General features: G+C 30.0%; 2 protein-coding genes across 2 annotated transcripts; one reads left to right on the top strand and one right to left on the bottom strand.

Annotated features, from left to right (window-relative positions):
* Nucleotides 1-8421: 8421 nt before the first annotated feature.
* LOC102579507 (CBL-interacting serine/threonine-protein kinase 11-like) lies at nucleotides 8422-10992 on the top strand. Its single transcript, XM_006344017.2, has 2 exons — nucleotides 8422-9194; nucleotides 10022-10992. Exons 1-2 carry the CDS (start codon nucleotides 8607-8609, stop codon nucleotides 10772-10774), a joined length of 1341 nt encoding a protein of 446 aa, XP_006344079.1. The 5' UTR covers nucleotides 8422-8606; the 3' UTR covers nucleotides 10775-10992.
* Nucleotides 10993-14039: 3047 nt separating this feature from the next.
* Nucleotides 14040-17843, bottom strand: LOC102579183 (CBL-interacting protein kinase 2-like). The gene is made up of 2 exons (XM_006344016.2): nucleotides 17706-17843; nucleotides 14040-16473 (listed from the first exon to the last, which is right to left on the bottom strand). Exon 2 carries the CDS (start codon nucleotides 16107-16109, stop codon nucleotides 14673-14675), a length of 1437 nt encoding a protein of 478 aa, XP_006344078.1. The 5' UTR covers nucleotides 16110-16473; nucleotides 17706-17843; the 3' UTR covers nucleotides 14040-14672.
* Nucleotides 17844-20090: the final 2247 nt, after the last annotated feature.

The raw sequence follows: 20090 nt of genomic DNA, 5'->3' as shown, positions 1-20090 counted from the left end.
GGTATTCATCAGGTATCTGACATATATACGCTAACGGTATTAAAGAAAAAAAAAGTCACCATTGTGACTATACTATGAATCTACTTTTCTCTTTTCCCTTAATATATACTAAAAACTTTAATATTGATGACTTGTAGATTGATCTTCGTGGTGACATATCTGGATTTCTATCGTATCATCCAAAGTCTCTATTAATGTCCCTTCATCATTTTGACATGGTTGATCCAATTTTTCCTTCTATGGATCGTGTAAAATCAGTGTTCCACCTCCAAAAAGTTGCAAAATATGATCAATCGCGCATGTTACAACAAACTATATGCCACCATAGGTCTAAAAGTTGGACATTTTCAGTTTCTTGGGGATACTCAGCTCATATTTATGAGAAAATTATGCCTAGAAGTTGGATACAAAGGCCAATTGAAACGTTTAAAACATGGCAACCAAGTCCTAATCCACCATATTACATGTTTGATGTTAGAAGTCCTTCTTGGGATCCTTGTGAAGCTCCTCATGTATTTTTCTTCAAGTCCGTTAAGAAAACTCAAAGAGGTGAAATTCTTACTACGTATACTAGAGGATGGCCTCGAGGGATTGGAGCTTGTTTATCTTCTGGAAATTTTTCTGCAGAGTATGTTTCTAAAATTCATGTTTACTCGTCAACAACCAAACGTATCCGGGTAATGTTTTCTATGTCCAATAATTTTCTCTCAAAACCTTGTGTTTGTATTACAAAATTACTTACTATGTATAATATAATTTATTTAAAACCAATAAACTGTCTTTTTTAAAATTCGAAACTCATAAATACAAAACTCAAGCTTTTAGAATTTTAACTTTGCACGACCAATTTCAAAGAACTTAGTCAAGTGTTCATATGTCTAATATCTTCACAATTTTTTAAAACAATTAAAAAATTTCAATACATATACATATATATATATATATATATATATATATATTATTGTGGTATCATTAAGGTTTATTGTTAAGAAATTACTCATTAATCAGTGATACTATAAGAGTATATATATTTTTGTGGTATCATTAAGATTTCTTATTCACACTCTACTCATTAGTCAATGATGTTGTACAAGGATATATAGAGGGTTGGAGCCTAAATTTAAAGAGAGTTGGAGCTGTAATTTATTTTGAGAGAATGAATATTTGCTGAATTAGTTTGGATTGAACTATGAATCGTCATTATTTTGTGTTTTGTGGCATATTTATGTAGTTAACTCTTTTTAATATAGCAAATCAAATAGTCAATAAAATTTTTATTACTAATTAAAATATTAGCGATGAATTTTGTTAGAAGCTATACAAATATTTATCTATCATTACTTTCTATTTTCAAATCATCATATTTCATATATTTATTTATTTGATATAAATATTTTTATCCTAATGCAGGGTGAAGTAGGGGTAAAGTAATTTAGGGGTGTTGGAAATAGCTTCTTGTTTGAAAGTAGCGAAATTATTTTCTGACTATCAAACAATAAAAAATATTTTCTATTTGTTTATTAAACATCAGAAAATAACTTGTTTTTCATGTGAAACTTCATCAAACACATATATATTAAGTGTAAAATGAGAAAATTAAGTTATATTATTTTAAATATATAAATAAGTTTTTTTTAAATTTTTTTTGAGACAAACTAATAAATATGAAATATTTGTATATAAACGAAAACAGAAAGAATAGAAGTTAGAATATAATCTTATGTTCAAATTTTAGCAGAGGTAAAAAGAAAATATTAGGTGATTTTTTCTTTTTGTCATAGTCTTGTGAACATAATTATTTCGTATTTGTTGCTAGTGGAAGATGACAAATATCAATGTATGTGAAAATTAATCCGAACATTATGATGATAAACAAAATAAGTCATGGTGACTAAAGATCTTTTTCTCTTTTTGGTTGTTAAAAAGTAGTGATTTGTATATGATTGTCTATTATGAGTTTAATTTGTGATACCAATTACAAGAAAAAAAAAGTGAGTTTGTGATAACCATAAAATTGTAATGGTAGGGAATACTTTGACAATTCCCACTTTTCACAAGTCTTTTTCATTACACTGTTTTCCCCTTTTTATCTTCCTTTATTTTATTTTTCTATAATAATATCAAAGTTATTTTTGTCATTTTTTTCACGTTGCATTGGATATTTAAATTGCAACTTGTAATTGGTGTGCCCACACATATGTGGCGAAAATACCTTATGACCATATTTTAATTTTTTCGTCGACCGTGTTATTATCTATGTAACGGGAGGCGCTAGGTTATCGTCATGTTTCGTCGAAAAATTATTATACATATTTAAATTAAAATAAATTTATTGTTGGCTCCACAACTAATATTATTGTCCAAGAATTAATTTTATTTATCAAAAAATTATATCATATAGCTAAGACGATATTTCTTTTATGTATGTATATATATGTTGAACCTATTGATTTTACCGTGACATGTTGCTTTTTTGAATTTTAAAAATTCTTAAATCATCTTTAAATATAGATTTCTTATTCGAGTCTTGAAACGAACGGTTTTTTTCAACGAATTGTTTCCTACTTAATTAATCAGGCTATTAAATATCGAGTGTCTCTTGATGTTTGGTTTGGTCCACTTTTCTTTTTAAAGAAAAATCTCAACGTGACATCGCTATTTCTTTGTAACTACGTGTAGAAAAGATGACTAGGACACACCCTAGTTTGGCAGCTATATTTTGGAGCTACAATGACAGTTTATTAAATGTGTCAAGTATAAAAAAACATTGTCACCAATCACTAACTTCGCATTCAAAATTATTCGAAATCGAAATTTCTAATTAAGAACGAAGAACGAAGAAAAGAAACATTTATATTCAAAACTTCCAATTAAGAAGGGAGGGCAGAGTACCTACTGCAATCTTGTTGGATTGATACATTATATATTGAAAATAAAAAATTATGTCACTGTTTATAGAGAACTAAAGAAAATAAAATATATCATTTTTTCTTATAAATACTAAACAAAAAGGAAACTAAATTTTATATAATTAATGTTGAAAAAATATATTCTATCATTAATATAAATCATAAAGTAGAAGGAAAGTAAAATTTTAACATATTGGTCTTAAATTAATTTCTATAGTTTGTTAGTTAAATTCATCTTCAACTTCACTTGGCAATTAGGTATCATGCATGTACAGTAACAAATCAGAAATTTAAATAAGAAAATTCAAAAATAAAATAAAATATAACAATATATAAAAGGTCATTCAACAATTTATATATAAACGAAAAGATAATGTATCCCTTTACATAGCTCTATGCTACTCATTATATTTTGCTTCAAATATTCATCAATCTTTCATATGAAGGAAGGGTTAGAATATTTTATATTAATTAAGGGAATAAGTTGTTATCTTGAATTAGTTTTATAATTGAGAGAGACTCAATCTTGTTTGGCTAAGTAATATAAACTAAGGAAAGTTTGAGCTATAAAAACATAATTAGAATTCGAAACAAGAGGTTGAACCAAACAACTCCTAAGTATTTGTTAAAATTATTGGACAAAATCAAAGTTACAAGTAGTGGAGAAAATACCTTATGCCAATATTTTAATCAATTATTATCATCGTCAAACTCATTTATGTTGTTGTGTTTCAATGGTGGACCTCATGTTTAATGGTGGAGCTAAAAGGATTCGAAAAATATAATAATAACAATGTTCATTTTATTATAAATAATTGTTTTAAATAACTTGCTTATTTACAAGCTTAAAAGAGAATTAATTAAAATTTCTCATTTGACTTTAGGAAAACTTATTCTTCTTATTTATAATTTTTTAAAAAGATACATAAATGAGAAAATGAACAATTAATATAAAATAATATAAATAAGGTAGAATATAAGCAAAAGGTTGAACCAAAATAATTCCTTATCATATTCTTCAAAATTATTAGACGAAATCAAAATTGCAACTAGTTGATGTGTCCACAAAGATGTGGCGAAAATACCTTATGCGAATATTCTAGTATCGTTGTCTTATGTACTCTATATAATAATAGAGTTGGAATTTTTATTAACGAGTTTAAACTATGAAGAAATATAAATACAAAGAATTCAAAGGAATTCAACCTCCACTAGTATATACTCATATAAAAGAAATTTTAATCAAATAAATAGTAGTATAATCTTGATTCACCTTGACCTTTCCTGATTATGTTCCGTCAGTACGATATCAAAAATGATCTTTAGCGATAATTAATTAACGATAATAGTTTAATCGTTGCTAAATGTGTATTTTTAATGACAATAGCTTAGCTACTGTTAAATATATATTTTTAGCAGTAATTAACATTCTTTTTAAATATCCATAAAGTTTATAATGATGTCAGATCAAATGACAATTAACTAACACTAACACAAAAAAAATTATTATTTCTTATTAATAAATATATTTATTGTTACTAAAAATTATTTTTGTTATAACGTGCGGGAAGGAAGCAGAATCACCAAATATCTGAGTTTCTATTTATTTTTAACAGTGAGTAGGTTCATAGAACCTGATCGATCATGACTAGGCCACACCCCAGATTGACAGCTACATTAATTATCAAGCTACACCCATAGTTATTATTTCAACAGTTGAATTAATTTTGTTTATTAATATTTCTTCCGTCTAATAATTATTGTCTAATATATTAAAAATAGTTATTCAATATTTTTAATATTTACTTAATTTAAAGAGTCAAGAGATAATTTATTTTTTATGTCTATTTTACCATTATTTAAGTGATATTTCATGTCAATAGTAGACAACTATTGTTAGACAGAGGGAGCAACATATAATATCTTATAACCATCTGATTAAACTGATTTGTGGTAACAACATCTAGTGTCGTGAAAATTAGATTATAAGGTTAATGAGTTTTTTGTGATTTGATAAAACAAAATTATTGGATTATTGGTTTGATATTGGTTTTTTAATACTCGATAAACTCACTCATTAAAACAATACTCCCTCCGTTTCACAAATAGTGACCTGGTTTGACTTGGCACAAAGTTTTAGAAAATAAAGAAGAAGACTTTTGAATCTTGTGGTCATAAATTAAAGTTATGTCAAATGTACTAAATTGTCCTTCAATCTTGTGGCTTTAAACATGTCACGTGGAAAGCTGAAATTAAAATGTTACCAAAAAAAGGAAAGATGTCATTCTTTTTGAAATATACTAAAAAGGAAATGAGGTTATTCTTTTTGAAACGGAGGGAAGTAATTTCCTACTTTATCTCTATATAAATATTAATAAATATTAATATCAATATCTTATTCTATTAGTTACTATCTTGACCCTTTAGTCTTTAATTCACATTATTGTCGTAATTGTTATATTTGTGTTGCATTTATATTTGTGTTGCACTTGTATATAACTATTTGATGGGTATTTTCTTATTAATTAAATTGAAAATTGAACCGTTAAAAACCAAAAATCGATAAAAAATATTTTATTGATTTGGTTATTGATTTAACATATTTAAAAATAAAAAAACTGATAAACCGAATTGATAATGCATAAAATCGAAACGAACAGATTGATGCGCACCTTTTGTAAAAATAATTACTAATGATTATATTAGATTAAATTACTTGCCTTATATTTTTAGAATATTGCCTTTTTCTGAACTCTGCTAATATAATTTTAATTTCTGAAAAAAAAAATTCTACTAATTTGCAAAATATTTGAAAACTAGAATTTTTTTCAAAAATAAATACTTATACCGTTACACGCCGACCAAGAATCTCCTTACGCCATAGAACATTAGACCAACCGCCTATTTGCCTTTGTCTAATAAATAATGTTATATTTAGCTTTCGTTACATATTTACATGTATTGATTAAAAAAATAATTTTTAAATTTAAAAAAAATCATGTAAATTTAAAAATTATATCACCCATTCTCATTAGTAATAAATTATCTATAGAAGCTACTAAAAAAAAGTTTAATATAAAAAAAAAATGTTAAAATTCACTAAAAAGAATCTTACATCCCTAAACTTTATATTACATCACATAAACAAACTACTTACTACACTTGTGTAACTAAATAACAAAATTTGTCACTAATATATCCCGACTAATGATTGGTTTTTAATTTAGCAGCTTCCATTTGAGGAAGAAAGAAGAAGAATCAGCAGTCATATTGATGATTTCTTAAATGGCTTGAAGAAAATAAAGAATGAAAAAATAATTGCTTCATCAAAATTGGATGACATTGAAAAGCTAAGAATGGAGTTGAGATTCCTAAGAACATTTGTTCTGTTTGGGAAACCGAGTTTGGATTATTTTTATTCCAGCATGTCCGAGAAAATAGACAAGTTCTATGAACTTAGTTGCTCACTTTTCTATCAAGATGAAGATGATAAATTAAACCTAGCGAAATGCGACATGGAATGTCTTGCCCCTCTGCTGCTGGAAGAGATGAAAAGTTATTTTTTGAATTTGGAGAATGATTATTATGTAGCCATGACGACTGACGAGAAAATGTTTGAATATCTCTTCAGACACCTTCATGATCTACCAAACTATCGTGCTAATAGCAAGTATTCCGACATCTGAGAGATTTCTATCCTATCCTCAAGGCCAACAAAGCACACACTGAATATCTCTACCTTTGGCACCAATTGACTGCTGATAGAGTAACACAATTCTGTTTTGATCTTTGGACTGAATATTATTATGATGGTTACGAGGTGTGTGACGACGTCTCTCAATGCTCTTCCAAGATTGCTTCTCTACTCATCGACATAATCCCTCTTGAGCTGGAGGTTTATACATTTCTACTGCTCATCAAAGAATCAAGATCAACTGAACTAGAACGGTTTGTTAAGCAAATCCGGAAAGCATCACCAAGGATTCTTCAAAATTATCTCATTCTTATCCAAGGACACATGGCAGGTGCAGTAGCTGTCAATTACGCTCCAACTCAAAGCATTAATGTCATGATAGAGTTCCTATTGATCTTTCTCACTGATCCCGCCCCCGCCACACAAAAAAAATATTCTATCTTTTCTTGAGTCATAAAATAGATTTGGATCACTAAACAATAGAAGGTTGGATCAGCCTAAACAAAAGAAGATTTTTTTTAGTTTTGTTGAGTTTGAGGACTTTAAAGAGGTGAGGCGTACATTTTTAAAGTCATTTGATATTTTTGAAATTAAGAAAACTATTCTTAGAAAAAAATTCAAAATTTAAATCGATTAATAAAAAGAATAAATATACACCATTTATTAGACAAGATATATACACATTATTATTAGTTTATTCATAGATATTTATGTAATTACCGTATAGGTAATCAAATAAATTAGAATCAAATAAAAAAAGATACTGATATAATATGAGTTTTCCTTTACTAGAGGGATTTAGAAAAGATTGTATTAAAATTTGATATATATGTTACTATCATATTCCTAATTATTTGTCCATTTTTGAATCACATTTATTAAGAAATAATGATTGACATAGTGAGTTTACTATTTTACACCTTAATTATGAATTGGATGAATTATCAATTTAAGATTTTCAAGAAGTTCTATTTTTTGAAAATTAATTAATTAAGGGTATAATAGATAAAAGAAAGTGTCATTTCTTGATTTGTCAAAATGAACAATTAAAAAAATTTAGACAAGTAATTAGAGACAGAAAGAGTAGTAACATGATAATTGGCCTACCATAATTACCAAAAAAAGTAATAATGCCAATAATCAATTGTTACGAAATTAAATGGGAGTTTTTATTATTTTAAAATAATACTAGTTGTCATTTCACCCTATGATGTTCTAATCCACCAAAAGCACTTTATTAATCTTTCCTAATTCTCTTAAACAAAAGTAGCTTTGGACAAAAAATATTAATTAACAATGTAATTAATCATGTGAAAATCCCCTTTATTAGTTGGATCCACAAAATTAAAAAAGAAAAAAAAAATAGATGGACCTAGTGGCAGGCACAAACAATGAGTGTCGCCATTTGTTGACTTACAAACATTGAAACAAAAATATTTAATTTTTTTAATATCTCACTCTATCATCTTTCAAATTTCGAGAGTTAATTTACAATCTATATATTTAAATCAAATTTTACATACTAAAATATTACATAAAAAAAACATTATTATAAGTTATAATAATTTTTTAATAATTAATAGTATCCAAATTAACTTTTCCACACATCAAATTATTCAAAAGACAAAAATATCACATAAATTAAAACGAAAGAACATACGACAGTAGAAAAAAAAATGATGTTATAATGACGTGTGAGGATAGACATTCACTCTCTACATTTAATATATTACCAACTTTTTTTATTGTTAAATTAAAAAAAAAAAAAAAACGAGCTGTATATATATAGTGGCCAGAAAGGCAAAAGTTGTGGGGATTCATTTTTTTTTTCTTATTTTGTGTGATTATAAGCCCCTTTTCAGAGAACTTCAACAAACTCCAAAAATTGCTCTATCAATTTGCTTCTCTATCATAAATCATCCCTAGTTCGATCTCGATTTATTAATTCACGAGATCGAACGTACATTTTCATCGAGGCTTTAGTCGGCGCATACACGCCGACTATGGCCTTATTCTCTTCTTCGGAAACCACAATATTCAACAAATACGAGCTAGGAAAACTCTTGGGATGTGGCGCATTTGCCAAAGTGTACCACGCTAGGGACATCAAAGATGGCCGTAGCGTGGCGATTAAAATTATTAACAAAACAAGAGTTAGTAACGCGATTTTAATGGCGAATATCAAACGTGAGATCTCAATTATGAGACTTCTACGACACCCACACATCGTCAAACTTGACGAAGTGTTGGCTACCAAGACGAAGATCTACTTCGTCATGGAATTTGTTAAAGGAGGCGAATTGTTCGCAAAAATTGCTAAAACTGGAAAATTTTCCGAAGATCAAAGTCGGAAAATTTTCCAGCAACTCATATCTGCTGTTCGTTATTGTCATTCTCGAGGTGTGTACCATCGTGATTTGAAGCCAGAAAATTTACTTATTGATGAAAATGGTGATTTGAAAGTTTCTGATTTTGGGCTAAGTGCGTTAACGGAACAAGTACAACAAGATGGGTTGTTACACACGCTTTGTGGGACCCCATCTTACGTGGCACCAGATGTTTTAACAAAAAAAGGATATGATGGAGCTAAGGTATGCTAAATTATATAATTTACGTAGAAGAAATGATCTGTTGTGACGACTTACAAATTGCATATATATGAAAATGATTTTTAGAGCACTTAGATGTAGAAATGAATTTTTTCATAAAAATGGCATAAAATTTAGATTAAGTTTGTAAAAGGTTGCAAAATCAAATCTCGAAGATTTTATAAATGTGATATGTGAATATTCATCTTTTAATTCGATAAATTCATCCATTTTATGAGGAGTGACCAAGTCAATTTTAGGATTCTATTGTATCGTGAAGGATTTGTTCTTTAAGGAAGTTTGCTTTCACATTGTGATTGAATTTGTCCTTTTTATGAGAAGTGACAAAGTCAATTTTGAATTCTATTGTATTGTGAAGGGATTTGTCTATATACTCAGTAATATTTCTTTTAGGAAGTTTATTTTCACATTGCGAATGAAGTCCTTTTTATGAGAATTGGCAAAGTCAATTTCAGGATTCTATTATATCGTGAAGAGATTTGTTTATATAGGAATTATATTTCTTTAAGGAAGTTTGTTTTCACATCGATAATGAATTCATCTTTTTTATGAGAAGTGACAAAGCCAATTTTGAGGATTCTATATATCGTGAAGAGATTTGTTTATATAGGAACTATATTTCTTTAAGAAAGTTTGTTTTCACATCGATAATGAATTCGTCCTTTTTATGAGAAGTGACAAAGTCAATTTAGGATTTTATTGTATTGGGAAAGGATTTGTCTATATATGAGTAATATTTCTTTTAGGAAGTTTATTTTGACATCTCCAATTCTTTCTTATTACTTTTTTATTATTTTATTTTCTAATAGGCGGACATTTGGACATGTGGAATCATCTTGTTTGTGTTAAATGCTGGATATTTGCCATTTCATGATTCAAATCTTATGGGGATGTACCATAAGATTATCAATGGAGAATACAAGTGTCCAAAATGGATGTCATCTGAGTTAAAACGATTTTTACGTAGACTTCTTGATACAAATCCAATGACAAGAATAACCATTGAAGAAATCATGAATGATCCTTGGTTTAAGAAAGGCTTGAAACGTGTTAAATTCTGTGAGGAAGACGGTAAGCCTCATAGACGAATTCAGAATTCAGATTCCACAGGTCAAGATGAGCCTAGCGCGGAAATAGAAGAGGTCAAGGAGGGAGATGACAAGAACAAGAATTCTTATTTGAATGCTTTTGATATAATTTCATTCTCTATGGGATTAGACCTCTCAGGATTGTTAAATGACGGTTTTAACCCTTTAGAGGATTTCGAACGATTAGTTGTTGAAGGGTCATTGGAGATAGTAATGGAGATAGTAGAAGAAATGGCAAAGAAGGAGAATATGAGGTTAAAGAAGAAAAAAGAATGGGGAATAGAGTTGAAGAAAGGTAAATTGATTATGAACATGGAAATTTACAGAGTGATAGATGGGTTTGTTGTTGTTGAGGTTCGTCGAAAAGTTGGTGATATTGATATGTACAAACAAATATTGAAGAATAACATGAAGCCAGTAATTCTCGGCCAACAGCCGATGGAAGTACTGATTTCAACAGAGGTGGATCCATAATTTAGAGTCAGTAGATTCATAATTGTATTTGATCACAAAGTGAGTGTGCTTTGTACATAATAAAGAGAGAGTATATTAAACATTTTTAAAAAAAAGAGGTGTGTAAAAGGGAAGTTATTCATCACTTACCCATATATACTGTTAATATTTTTTTTCGTATGTGGGTTGAAAATTTTGTTGTGAGAAATAAAACTACACTATTATTGTGTGTGTAAAAATTAGTTGGTAACCTAATAATTAAAATTATAACAAATCTCTAGCATGTGTTAAATTGGTATGAAAATTCTCTTATTTGCCACGTATATAACTTAAATTTATTTATATTTTACTTTTTCCTTTAAAAAGTAGATAGTGTGAATGATAATTGAATGAATATCATATCGTAAATAATAATCAATGAGATATTTTAATTTGATTGTAAATTAGAGATTCAGATTTAAATTCTGAAAATAAAATTTATGATTAAAAGAAGTTACCCTTTTAAATAAGTTTTAGCTCTATGTCTCTATCAAACATTAATTTAAATTAATCATATGATTATATTAATTTAAAATAAAGAAGAATAGGTCGTGTTGTCTCTTGGAATAATAGAAGTCTGCCCCTGGTTGTTGGCCAAAATGATTTTGCCGTGTTCTTTTTAATACTCATCATATTTTTATAAAACTTCTATATTCAAATTTACTATCAAAATATAAAAATTTGACTTTTAATTATCAGCCGACAGAAGAGAGATCTTTGTTATCTTTGTCTCTTCAACCTCCAATTTTTGACTTATTCTTATTTCACTTATGTGTTTAATTTATATAAAAAAATATTTCTTATATTTTCTTAATAAGAAAATAAGAAGCTGTGAGTTTGAGTCTTGAAAATTGATATAAAGAAATTTATATTAGCAAGAATATTCTTTTTTAGTCAACTATAAATGATATGAATTTAAATTAATCATACCAATAATTATTGAAAATCAAATAGTTAGAAAATAATATTTATTACATCTTATCGAAGAAATGAGATCGCACAAATAACTCATCATCAAAGCTTGTTTTGCTCTTGCTCTACCACTTGTCTTATTTCCTATATTAATGTTTTGACTTGTATGCATATGCTCTATTACAGAATATGGGATTCGACTCCTCTCTATTTTTATTCTGTCCAGTTTCTCTAAATTTTTATTGGATGAGATATATATTATGTTATAGATATAAATTAATAGTTGAAATTAATTATAATTAAGGTAATGAATATTTTATATATTTACTCCCAAAATATTAGACAATTCTACATTTCTAGTCACTAATTTTTTATTCTTTTTACTTTCTTTTTTTTAAAGCAGCGTAATCAGGGAACTTTGAAGGCTTATAATATGTATTTTCAATTATTTGTATTTTATTAATATCTATTTTGTCAAATATATCACATATTTGATTGCTATCTTATTTACAATACTTGCCCGACTTGAAAAAAAAATTACACTAAATTCTAGTAATATATTTTTTTAAAGTACGAGGATCCAAATTTACCTTCTCCTTGAAACATTGCAATTAATTCTTTTTCAAAATATCAAAATTAGATTAAAAACAATTGGAATTTTTTTTATAAAAAAAAAGCAAAATAAAATAAAATAGAACTAAGTACGATTTTTAAAATTAATTGAAGGCAAGTAAGAAAAGTTTTATATAGGGATAAGGGTCTGAAAAATATCCCAACTTTGGTCGAATTTGTTGTTGCGATACTAAAACTTTCATAAGGACCTATTACCTTCCTAGACTATTTAATATCGTATTTTTTACCCCCTGAACTATTTAATAGTGTATTTTAAAGGTATATATGTGCCTACGTTGACACATTACTATTTATAATTTTGCATTATTTTTTATGTCCACGTGGACAAATATATATATATATATTTAAAATACAGTATTAAATAGTCTAGGGAGGTAATAGGTCCTCATGAAAGTTTAGTATCGCAACAACAAATCCGACCAAAGTTGGGATATTTTTCAGACCCTATCCCTTTTATATATTTAGGAAAGATATCATGTACAATTAAAATTGGGGGATTAAAAAAATATTTTTAAAATAAATATATGAATGTAATTAATTATCTTAATCATAGTTAGTACTTATCATATCTTTAATTTATTAAATCACAACTATTGATTTAAATTTGTGACATGTGCCTCTCCTCGGAATAAGAACTTGAGGAAAATTGAAAGAATGGAAAATGGAGAGAAGCCAAATTCCGAAATTTGAGATTTAATATTTTCTCCGTCTCAATTTATATGAGTTAGTTTGACTTAACACGAAGTTTAAGAAAAAATAATACCTTTAAAAATATGTGATCTAAAATAAATCATAAATATTTGTATAGTTACAAGTCATTTCATAAAAAAAATAATAAGAATTTTAAAATTAAATTGTTTCTTTATATTGAAATTTGAGATCTAATATAGTACTTGTCCACTTTTTTTTACTGTCCACAAGTAATTAGCGATAGAGAGATTATTATTTATTGTGTTCTTCTTTTACACATTTTTTAAGAATATGATAATTTTAAAAAAAATATTATTTTTATTTTTATTTATATCTTAAGATATAATTTCTCTTTATTAAATATTTACTAGTTTATAGCCCCAAAAAAATGGGTGGAACTTCATTAAAATACCCACTATTTTTATGTTTATTTTTGCAAATGCGTGCCTTGTAAGTTGTATGGCTTATAATATGGTAAATTTACTGTAAAGAAAATTAATTTTAATAGCCCGTCCATCTATGCATTAAATTAAAATCATCGGCAGATATATAATATATGTATAATTCATATATAATGTGTATAATCATATACAATTTATGTACACTGTCAGAAAAAAAGAGTAAATTTACCCAACTATTTGTATAAAAATGTAGAGTTGTTTATAACAGATTTAAAAAATGGTACCCTGAAAAATTGATACACTAGTTAAGTACAATATTTTGGTCATGGATTTGATAATCAAACCATATAAGCTTTGATCAAAATTATAAATATTTATATTAGGATATGTTGTCTACTATCACACCTTGAATTGTGGCCCTTCCTTAGACTCTCTACATGAATGCATGATACTTTATACACCAGACTGCCCTCATAGGCATCTAGTATCCAAAATCTATTAGCTCAACTAAATCAGATTTACGCTGCATAGTTTCCATTATTCCATTAAACACGACAACGCTCCTTACGAAGAATTTCTCTTGATGAAACACCAGCAGATTAAAGAGAAAATCACAAGCAAGAGTATGGTATCTATGAGAACAAAAATCACTTGTACTTTGAGAGATATATTGTACAAAACAACACCATGATTAGGAAACCTCAACTACAAAATGAACATCTAGGCTACGCGGTGAACAAACCGGGAATTCTAACAAAGAGAATTCAAAATAAAATGCAAGAATGCTATACCTGAGATCTGAACATGCTAGTTAAAGAAACTTTTAAACCGACTTTCCCTCCATATGTAAAGAGGATTCGACAGTTACATAGATAAGACATCTTAACTTGGCCTCAACCGACAACTGAACAATCCAACTTTGAGAAATGCACATATAGACACCTCAACTAATCACCACTGTGTCAGTTGAACTCTCCAACTTACAAAATGATCATCTAGACAACTCCAAAATTTATCGGTGTCAGGCATCCATGAGACACAATAGAGACGAGCTGAGGTTTCTCAAAGTTGGGAGTATTTAGTTGAAAGTTGAGGCTAAGTTAAAGGTGTTTATGTATGTATTATGCCTACCCTATTTGCACAGTATGACGTTTCCGATGAAGGGGATTCAATGGAACCACTCACGTGCACCTAGCTCAGCCCCTGCATTTAGGACAAAATATGAACAAGGAAGTGTATGGTAATCAAGGTAACTGCTCTTGCTGTATCAGATGGTTTTGGAGTAGCAGTTGCTGCTGCTCCGGAGGTTGTTGCTGGTTATCTAAATGTTGTTCCTGCTGAAGTTGATTATTTGGTGGCTGCTCGTGAAGCTGGTCTTCTGACTGCTGAGGCAGCTGCTGATCTTCTTGCCAAGTCCAAACGATATCTTGAAGACCCGGTCTTAGGCCTTCGTTCAATATCTGTTGATATTCCAATGTATCCCCATTTGATTTTTTCACTTCCACCAAATGAAAAGCTTCAACGACCTCAAAGATCTCCACATCAATGCTCAAAGTTCCCTTTTTTCCTTCTTTTGTTCCTTCGAACCTCAGTAATCCTGCATCCCTTTTGCAAACTTTCAGCTTGAGATGTTTAGCAATATTTTCGAGCATGGATATGATCACTGAAGCAGTTTTCCGGGATGTGAATTTAATTTCTTTCTTTAAACAAGGTTCCTCGAACAATCTGGATAAATCGAACTTAGCATAAAGGGAAATGATATCAAATGCATTCAACTTTGGAATCGAAGCCACTTCTTGCTTGTCCTCTGTATTTGCTGAAGCTGAATCCGTGCTTACTTCGTCTACTGCTGTAGATTTAGAGGAAGTTGAAATACCCCTCCGGAACCACGAACTTGCTCTAATTTTTGCAAGGGTAATTCTTGAACTTGGATTAGGATCCAACATTCTTGAAAGTAGACGTCGGGCTTCTGGTGGAAACCAACTCGGACATTTGTATTCAGCTTTCCCAATCTTCCTATACATCTCCATCAAATTTGAGTCTTGAAATGGAAGATAACCAGCCAACAAAACGTATAGGACAACCCCACACGACCAAATATCAGCCTTAGTCCCATCATAGCCTCTTCTGTTGATCACCTCCGGAGCAACATAAGCTGGAGTCCCACACGTCGTGTGGAGGAGTCCGTCTTGGTGCTTTGACTCAACTAGAGCACTTAAACCAAAATCTGAAATTTTTAAGTTTTCATCGTCATCTAACAGCAAGTTTTCAGGTTTCAAATCCCGGTGATAGACACCCCTACTATGGCAGAAATCTACAGCATTTATCAACTGCTGAAAATATTTCCGTGCGGCGTCCTCTTTTAGCCTTCCCTTAAGTACCTTGTTAAAGAGCTCACCTCCTTTACAATATTCCATGATAAAGTATATCTTGGTTTTTGTTGCCATGACCTCGTAAAGATGCACAATATTTGGATGTCTGACTAGCTTCATAACAGATATCTCCCGTTTGATCTGATTCATGAGCCCGACCCTGAGAACTTTTTCCTTGTCTATGACTTTGATGGCAACACTCTGTCCGGTTTTGATATTCCTCGCATAGTAAACCTTAGCAAATGTTCCTTGACCTAATAATCTGCCCACTTCATAGCGCTCCATCAGTATGCTTCCTTTATTGGCCATTAAAAATAAAATCTATATATCTCTTTCTAGTACAAACTTAGATGCAAAACCTTATAAACTACTGCCACTCAACCATCCGCGCACAAATTATCGTTTATTAACACAACACGCAATGTACAGATACTCCATGCACTTTGCATCTTGGCGCAAGCAATGATGCTATGGTCGTTGCACCTGGGCTCAATATTCTCAAGGATGAAAAATGGCAACTCTACTAAGCCCAAAGCCTCGAGATGATCACTTTTAGAATTCGAGACACTCAAACACATTTTTCAGCATTCCTAGGATTATCTCTTCTCAATTACCACTACAAAACGCTGAAAAAGTGCGTAATCAAACAACTAGATGAACTTCCACTGCCTCCCTGGAAAAGATGAAATACGAGGAAACGATTTCAGTAGCTAGACAGTATTATGCTTCCAACTATAGAAATTAAAGATTTGAAAGGTAAAGAACTGCATCTTGAGTAAAATTGGTGTTAGTTATTGATTGATCATATATGTGTATTTACCCCGAATTTGTTATACATGTTTGTATTCAAACAAATCAATTTAAACAACAATTAACAGAGAACATCTATTGCAAGGAACCTATAAAGAAAGGTGCAATGGAGGAACTATACGGTTGATCTAACTTTATGTGAAATATAAATGAACAAACTTTTGAATGGAAACTTTGGCACAACTATAAAGTTGCTCCCGTGTGATCGAAGGTTACGAAGTCAAAATATGGAAGCAACCTCTTGCAAAATGTAAAGTATAATCCGGAGATTCCAAGTTACCCTTCCTATAAATGAACAAATCCCAAAGAAGGCTCGAGAAATAATGACACTTATTCGGGAATTCCTACTTCCAAGGAAACAAATGATAGTTCAACAACAGCAAACACATTGAAATCCCACTGGAGTGTACCCAAACCTTACCCTACCTCGTGGAGCTAGATATGTTGTTTCTGAAAGAAACTCCGGGCCTAAATATCGCATATTCAAGTATTAAGAAAAAGAACAAACTAAAAACAAGTGATAGTTCCTACTTCAAGAAGAGCATGTTGTTTATAGAACATCAAAGTTAGTGTTTGTTATCTTAGACATTTAAATTACTCAAAAACTAAAAGCAACAGCTAGTACATACAAATAAATCAATATAAAAAAATCAGTCAGACACTCAAATAAATTATCCATAATAGCTGTAAAGGTCTCTTCTTTTTCTGAAAATAAGCTGTAAAGTTTCTTCACCAAAATCCCACCATGAATAAAAATCACAGAAATCCTGCAATTGAGTATTAATTTAAACAAAAATATATATCAATAAACAAAAAAAATCATTTTTTTTTTCAAAATTAAGGGTAGGGAAAGGGGAAATGGAAATTGAACCCCGTTCAGATACCCAACCTACTAAACTACTAATATCGTCAATCAAATCAACCCTTCTGTTAATCCGCAATTCAACAGAAGGGTTGCATAGTATCACATCAAAGGGCCAATCTTGAATCATATTATCTCAAAAAAACAACAAAACAAAGAACACCCAAAATCAAGAAAACAATACAATTATGATGTCTTTATGAAAAATATATCAAAAAAGTTGAAATTTTTACCTTTTAATACAGATTTTTAAACAAAAGGGAGAGAAGAAGAAGCCCTTGTAGCTGTAGAAAATAAAGATCTTTTTTTTTTTGCGTTCCTAATTTGAGAAAGACAGAGGAAAATACACACACAAGTGGCAACGCTGTATGTGTTTTTAGGACGCTGTTAATACGGCAGGAGAGACATGTTTCAGTGTGAGATGGGCCCATGCCAAACACCGCAATCAATTTGTTTCTCTTACTTTCCGCTTTAGTTCGTTGATAATATTTTAAAATTTCAATTTTCTATTTATTAAAATTACGAAATCAAATAATATTTTGATCAATTTAACGTAAATTTAATATAAGATCATGAAAATTGGTGTAAATTAAAAAAAAATACCCCTTTTGTCCTAATTTATGTAACACTTTCGTTTCTCGAGAGTCAAACAATCTAAGTTTGATCCGAAATTTATGCATGAAATCTTCAAATTTTTTGAAATAAAAATTTATATATTTATAAACTATGTAAAAAGTATTATAAATCACAATAATTACAATTCAAAATAATTAAAAGATATGAAAAGATCACGATGAAAAATAAAATTATTTAAATCTCAAAATTTAAAAAGTGTCACATAAATTAATACGGAGAGAGTAAATACATTAAAATGATGAGAGTTATATACTTTTTTCAATCATAACAGTAATTAGAAGTTACGGGAAAAAACTAGGCAATGCCACGTGTTAACATGATATTTTTCTTTTCTTAGTATGTTATTTTTTCTTTTTTGGGACTTGCCATATGCTATTTACACGTTTACTCTATTTCACGTTTAATCCATGACCAAAAAGAATGAAACAATTTATTTTTAAAAAAAATAGAGATAAACGATGACAAAATAGATTTTTTACATTGATATCCGATATTTATATGGAAACACAACTATTCAATCAATAAAATTTTATTGATTGAATAAATTAAAGATACATGAAAATTTAATATATAATTTATTTATTTTTACGTATACAATGTGTTTTTTTTTTATGAGGGTCGATGAACTGTTTAGCTGCGTCCTAATTGTCTAGATGACAAATATTAAATTGCTGACATATTTGTGTGGGGCAAGTTTATCACAAAATTATGACGAATGTGATGGCTTTGTGATACAAATCAATAATGTATATATATACTTCCTCCGTCCCATTTTATGTGAGCTAGTTTGACTTGACACGAAGTTTAAGAAAGAAAGGAAGATGTAACGACCTGATTCCATCGTTAGGGAAAAGCCAATGGAGAAAGAATTGGGGTCAGAAAACTTTTTCGTAGTAACTTGAAATTTTCCAACCTAGTCCAGATTTGGACGAAATCGGAGTCATTAAGGTGTAGGGAAATATGGTAACAATCGAGTGATTTAATTATGATTTTGATTACATGAGTAGATAGCTAAGACGTTAAGGAATCTGTACGACTTTACGAAATTGAATTCGGGTGAGTAGAACTCCCGGAATCGATCTTAGCGTGAACGGTATTTTCTGAGTGTCACGGGCTGATGGCATGCTGTGAAATGGGGGTTTGGAATTCTTAATTTTGCTCACTGGTTCCGTGCAAGCCGCTGGAGCGGGATTTCTGCCACCAGGGCGGGGACGTTGTAGCAGGGTGAGGACCGTTGTGGCGGGTCCGACGCGACTTAAGGTCGCAAATAAATCCCAAAACGTCTTTATTCTGCACTTTTCGATTTTTAGAGTTAAGGAACGAACCCTAAGCGATTCTTGACAATTTTCCACCATTCTTGAGGTTAAAGGTAAGATTTTAACTCCCCGAATCCATTTTTCGATCCGTCGAACGTAATCTAATGGGTAATTATTGATGGGGGAGGGTTTTGATCTAGAATCTATGGTGGAAAAAGCCCTAAATTAGGTATTGGGATCTTGGGTTGGTCTAGGGTTATTGGGTTTGTTATAATCCGGATAATTAGACTTTTGATTGTTGATCCTTGCGTTAATTGTATGTTTTTAGACCATGAACAAGCGGGAAGAATCTAGAAAGGAAGATTCAAGTGTCTTAGGGGATTCAAGCTTGGATTTGAGGTAGGTAATGGTTGTGATTTCATGTTTGTGTGATATATGTTGTAATTGCTCATTATAATGCATGTATGTATACGAATGTTGCATTATTGATCACCCTAATCATAAATGAGGATAATTGATTAATTGTATGTCATGAATCACCTCTTGTTGTATGATTGTGAGAATATACATTGTGATTGTGATTGTGGTTTGTTGAATGGATCGGTTGCCACGTTTCGGCATAAACATGGGATTAATTGTCACGTTTCAACATAAACATGGGATCGGTTGCCACGTTCCGGCATAAACATGAGATCAGTTTCCACGTTCTGGCATAAACATTGGATC

Source organism: Solanum tuberosum, unplaced genomic scaffold, assembly GCF_000226075.1.
Source record: "Solanum tuberosum cultivar DM 1-3 516 R44 unplaced genomic scaffold, SolTub_3.0 scf00052, whole genome shotgun sequence".
NCBI classification, from domain to species: domain Eukaryota; kingdom Viridiplantae; phylum Streptophyta; class Magnoliopsida; order Solanales; family Solanaceae; genus Solanum; species Solanum tuberosum.
Note: the sequence above shows the minus strand (reverse complement) of the source record. Positions and strands in the feature narration are given on the sequence as shown.

Coding starts and splice junctions, on each gene's coding strand:
- LOC102579507 (XM_006344017.2), top strand. CDS start 8,607: ATGGCCTTATTCTCTTCTTCGGAAACCACAATATTCAACAAATACGAG. Junction 9,195..10,021: donor AAGGATATGATGGAGCTAAG/GTATGCTAAATT, acceptor ATTTTCTAATAG/GCGGACATTTGGACATGTGG.
- LOC102579183 (XM_006344016.2), bottom strand. CDS start 16,109: ATGGCCAATAAAGGAAGCATACTGATGGAGCGCTATGAAGTGGGCAGA.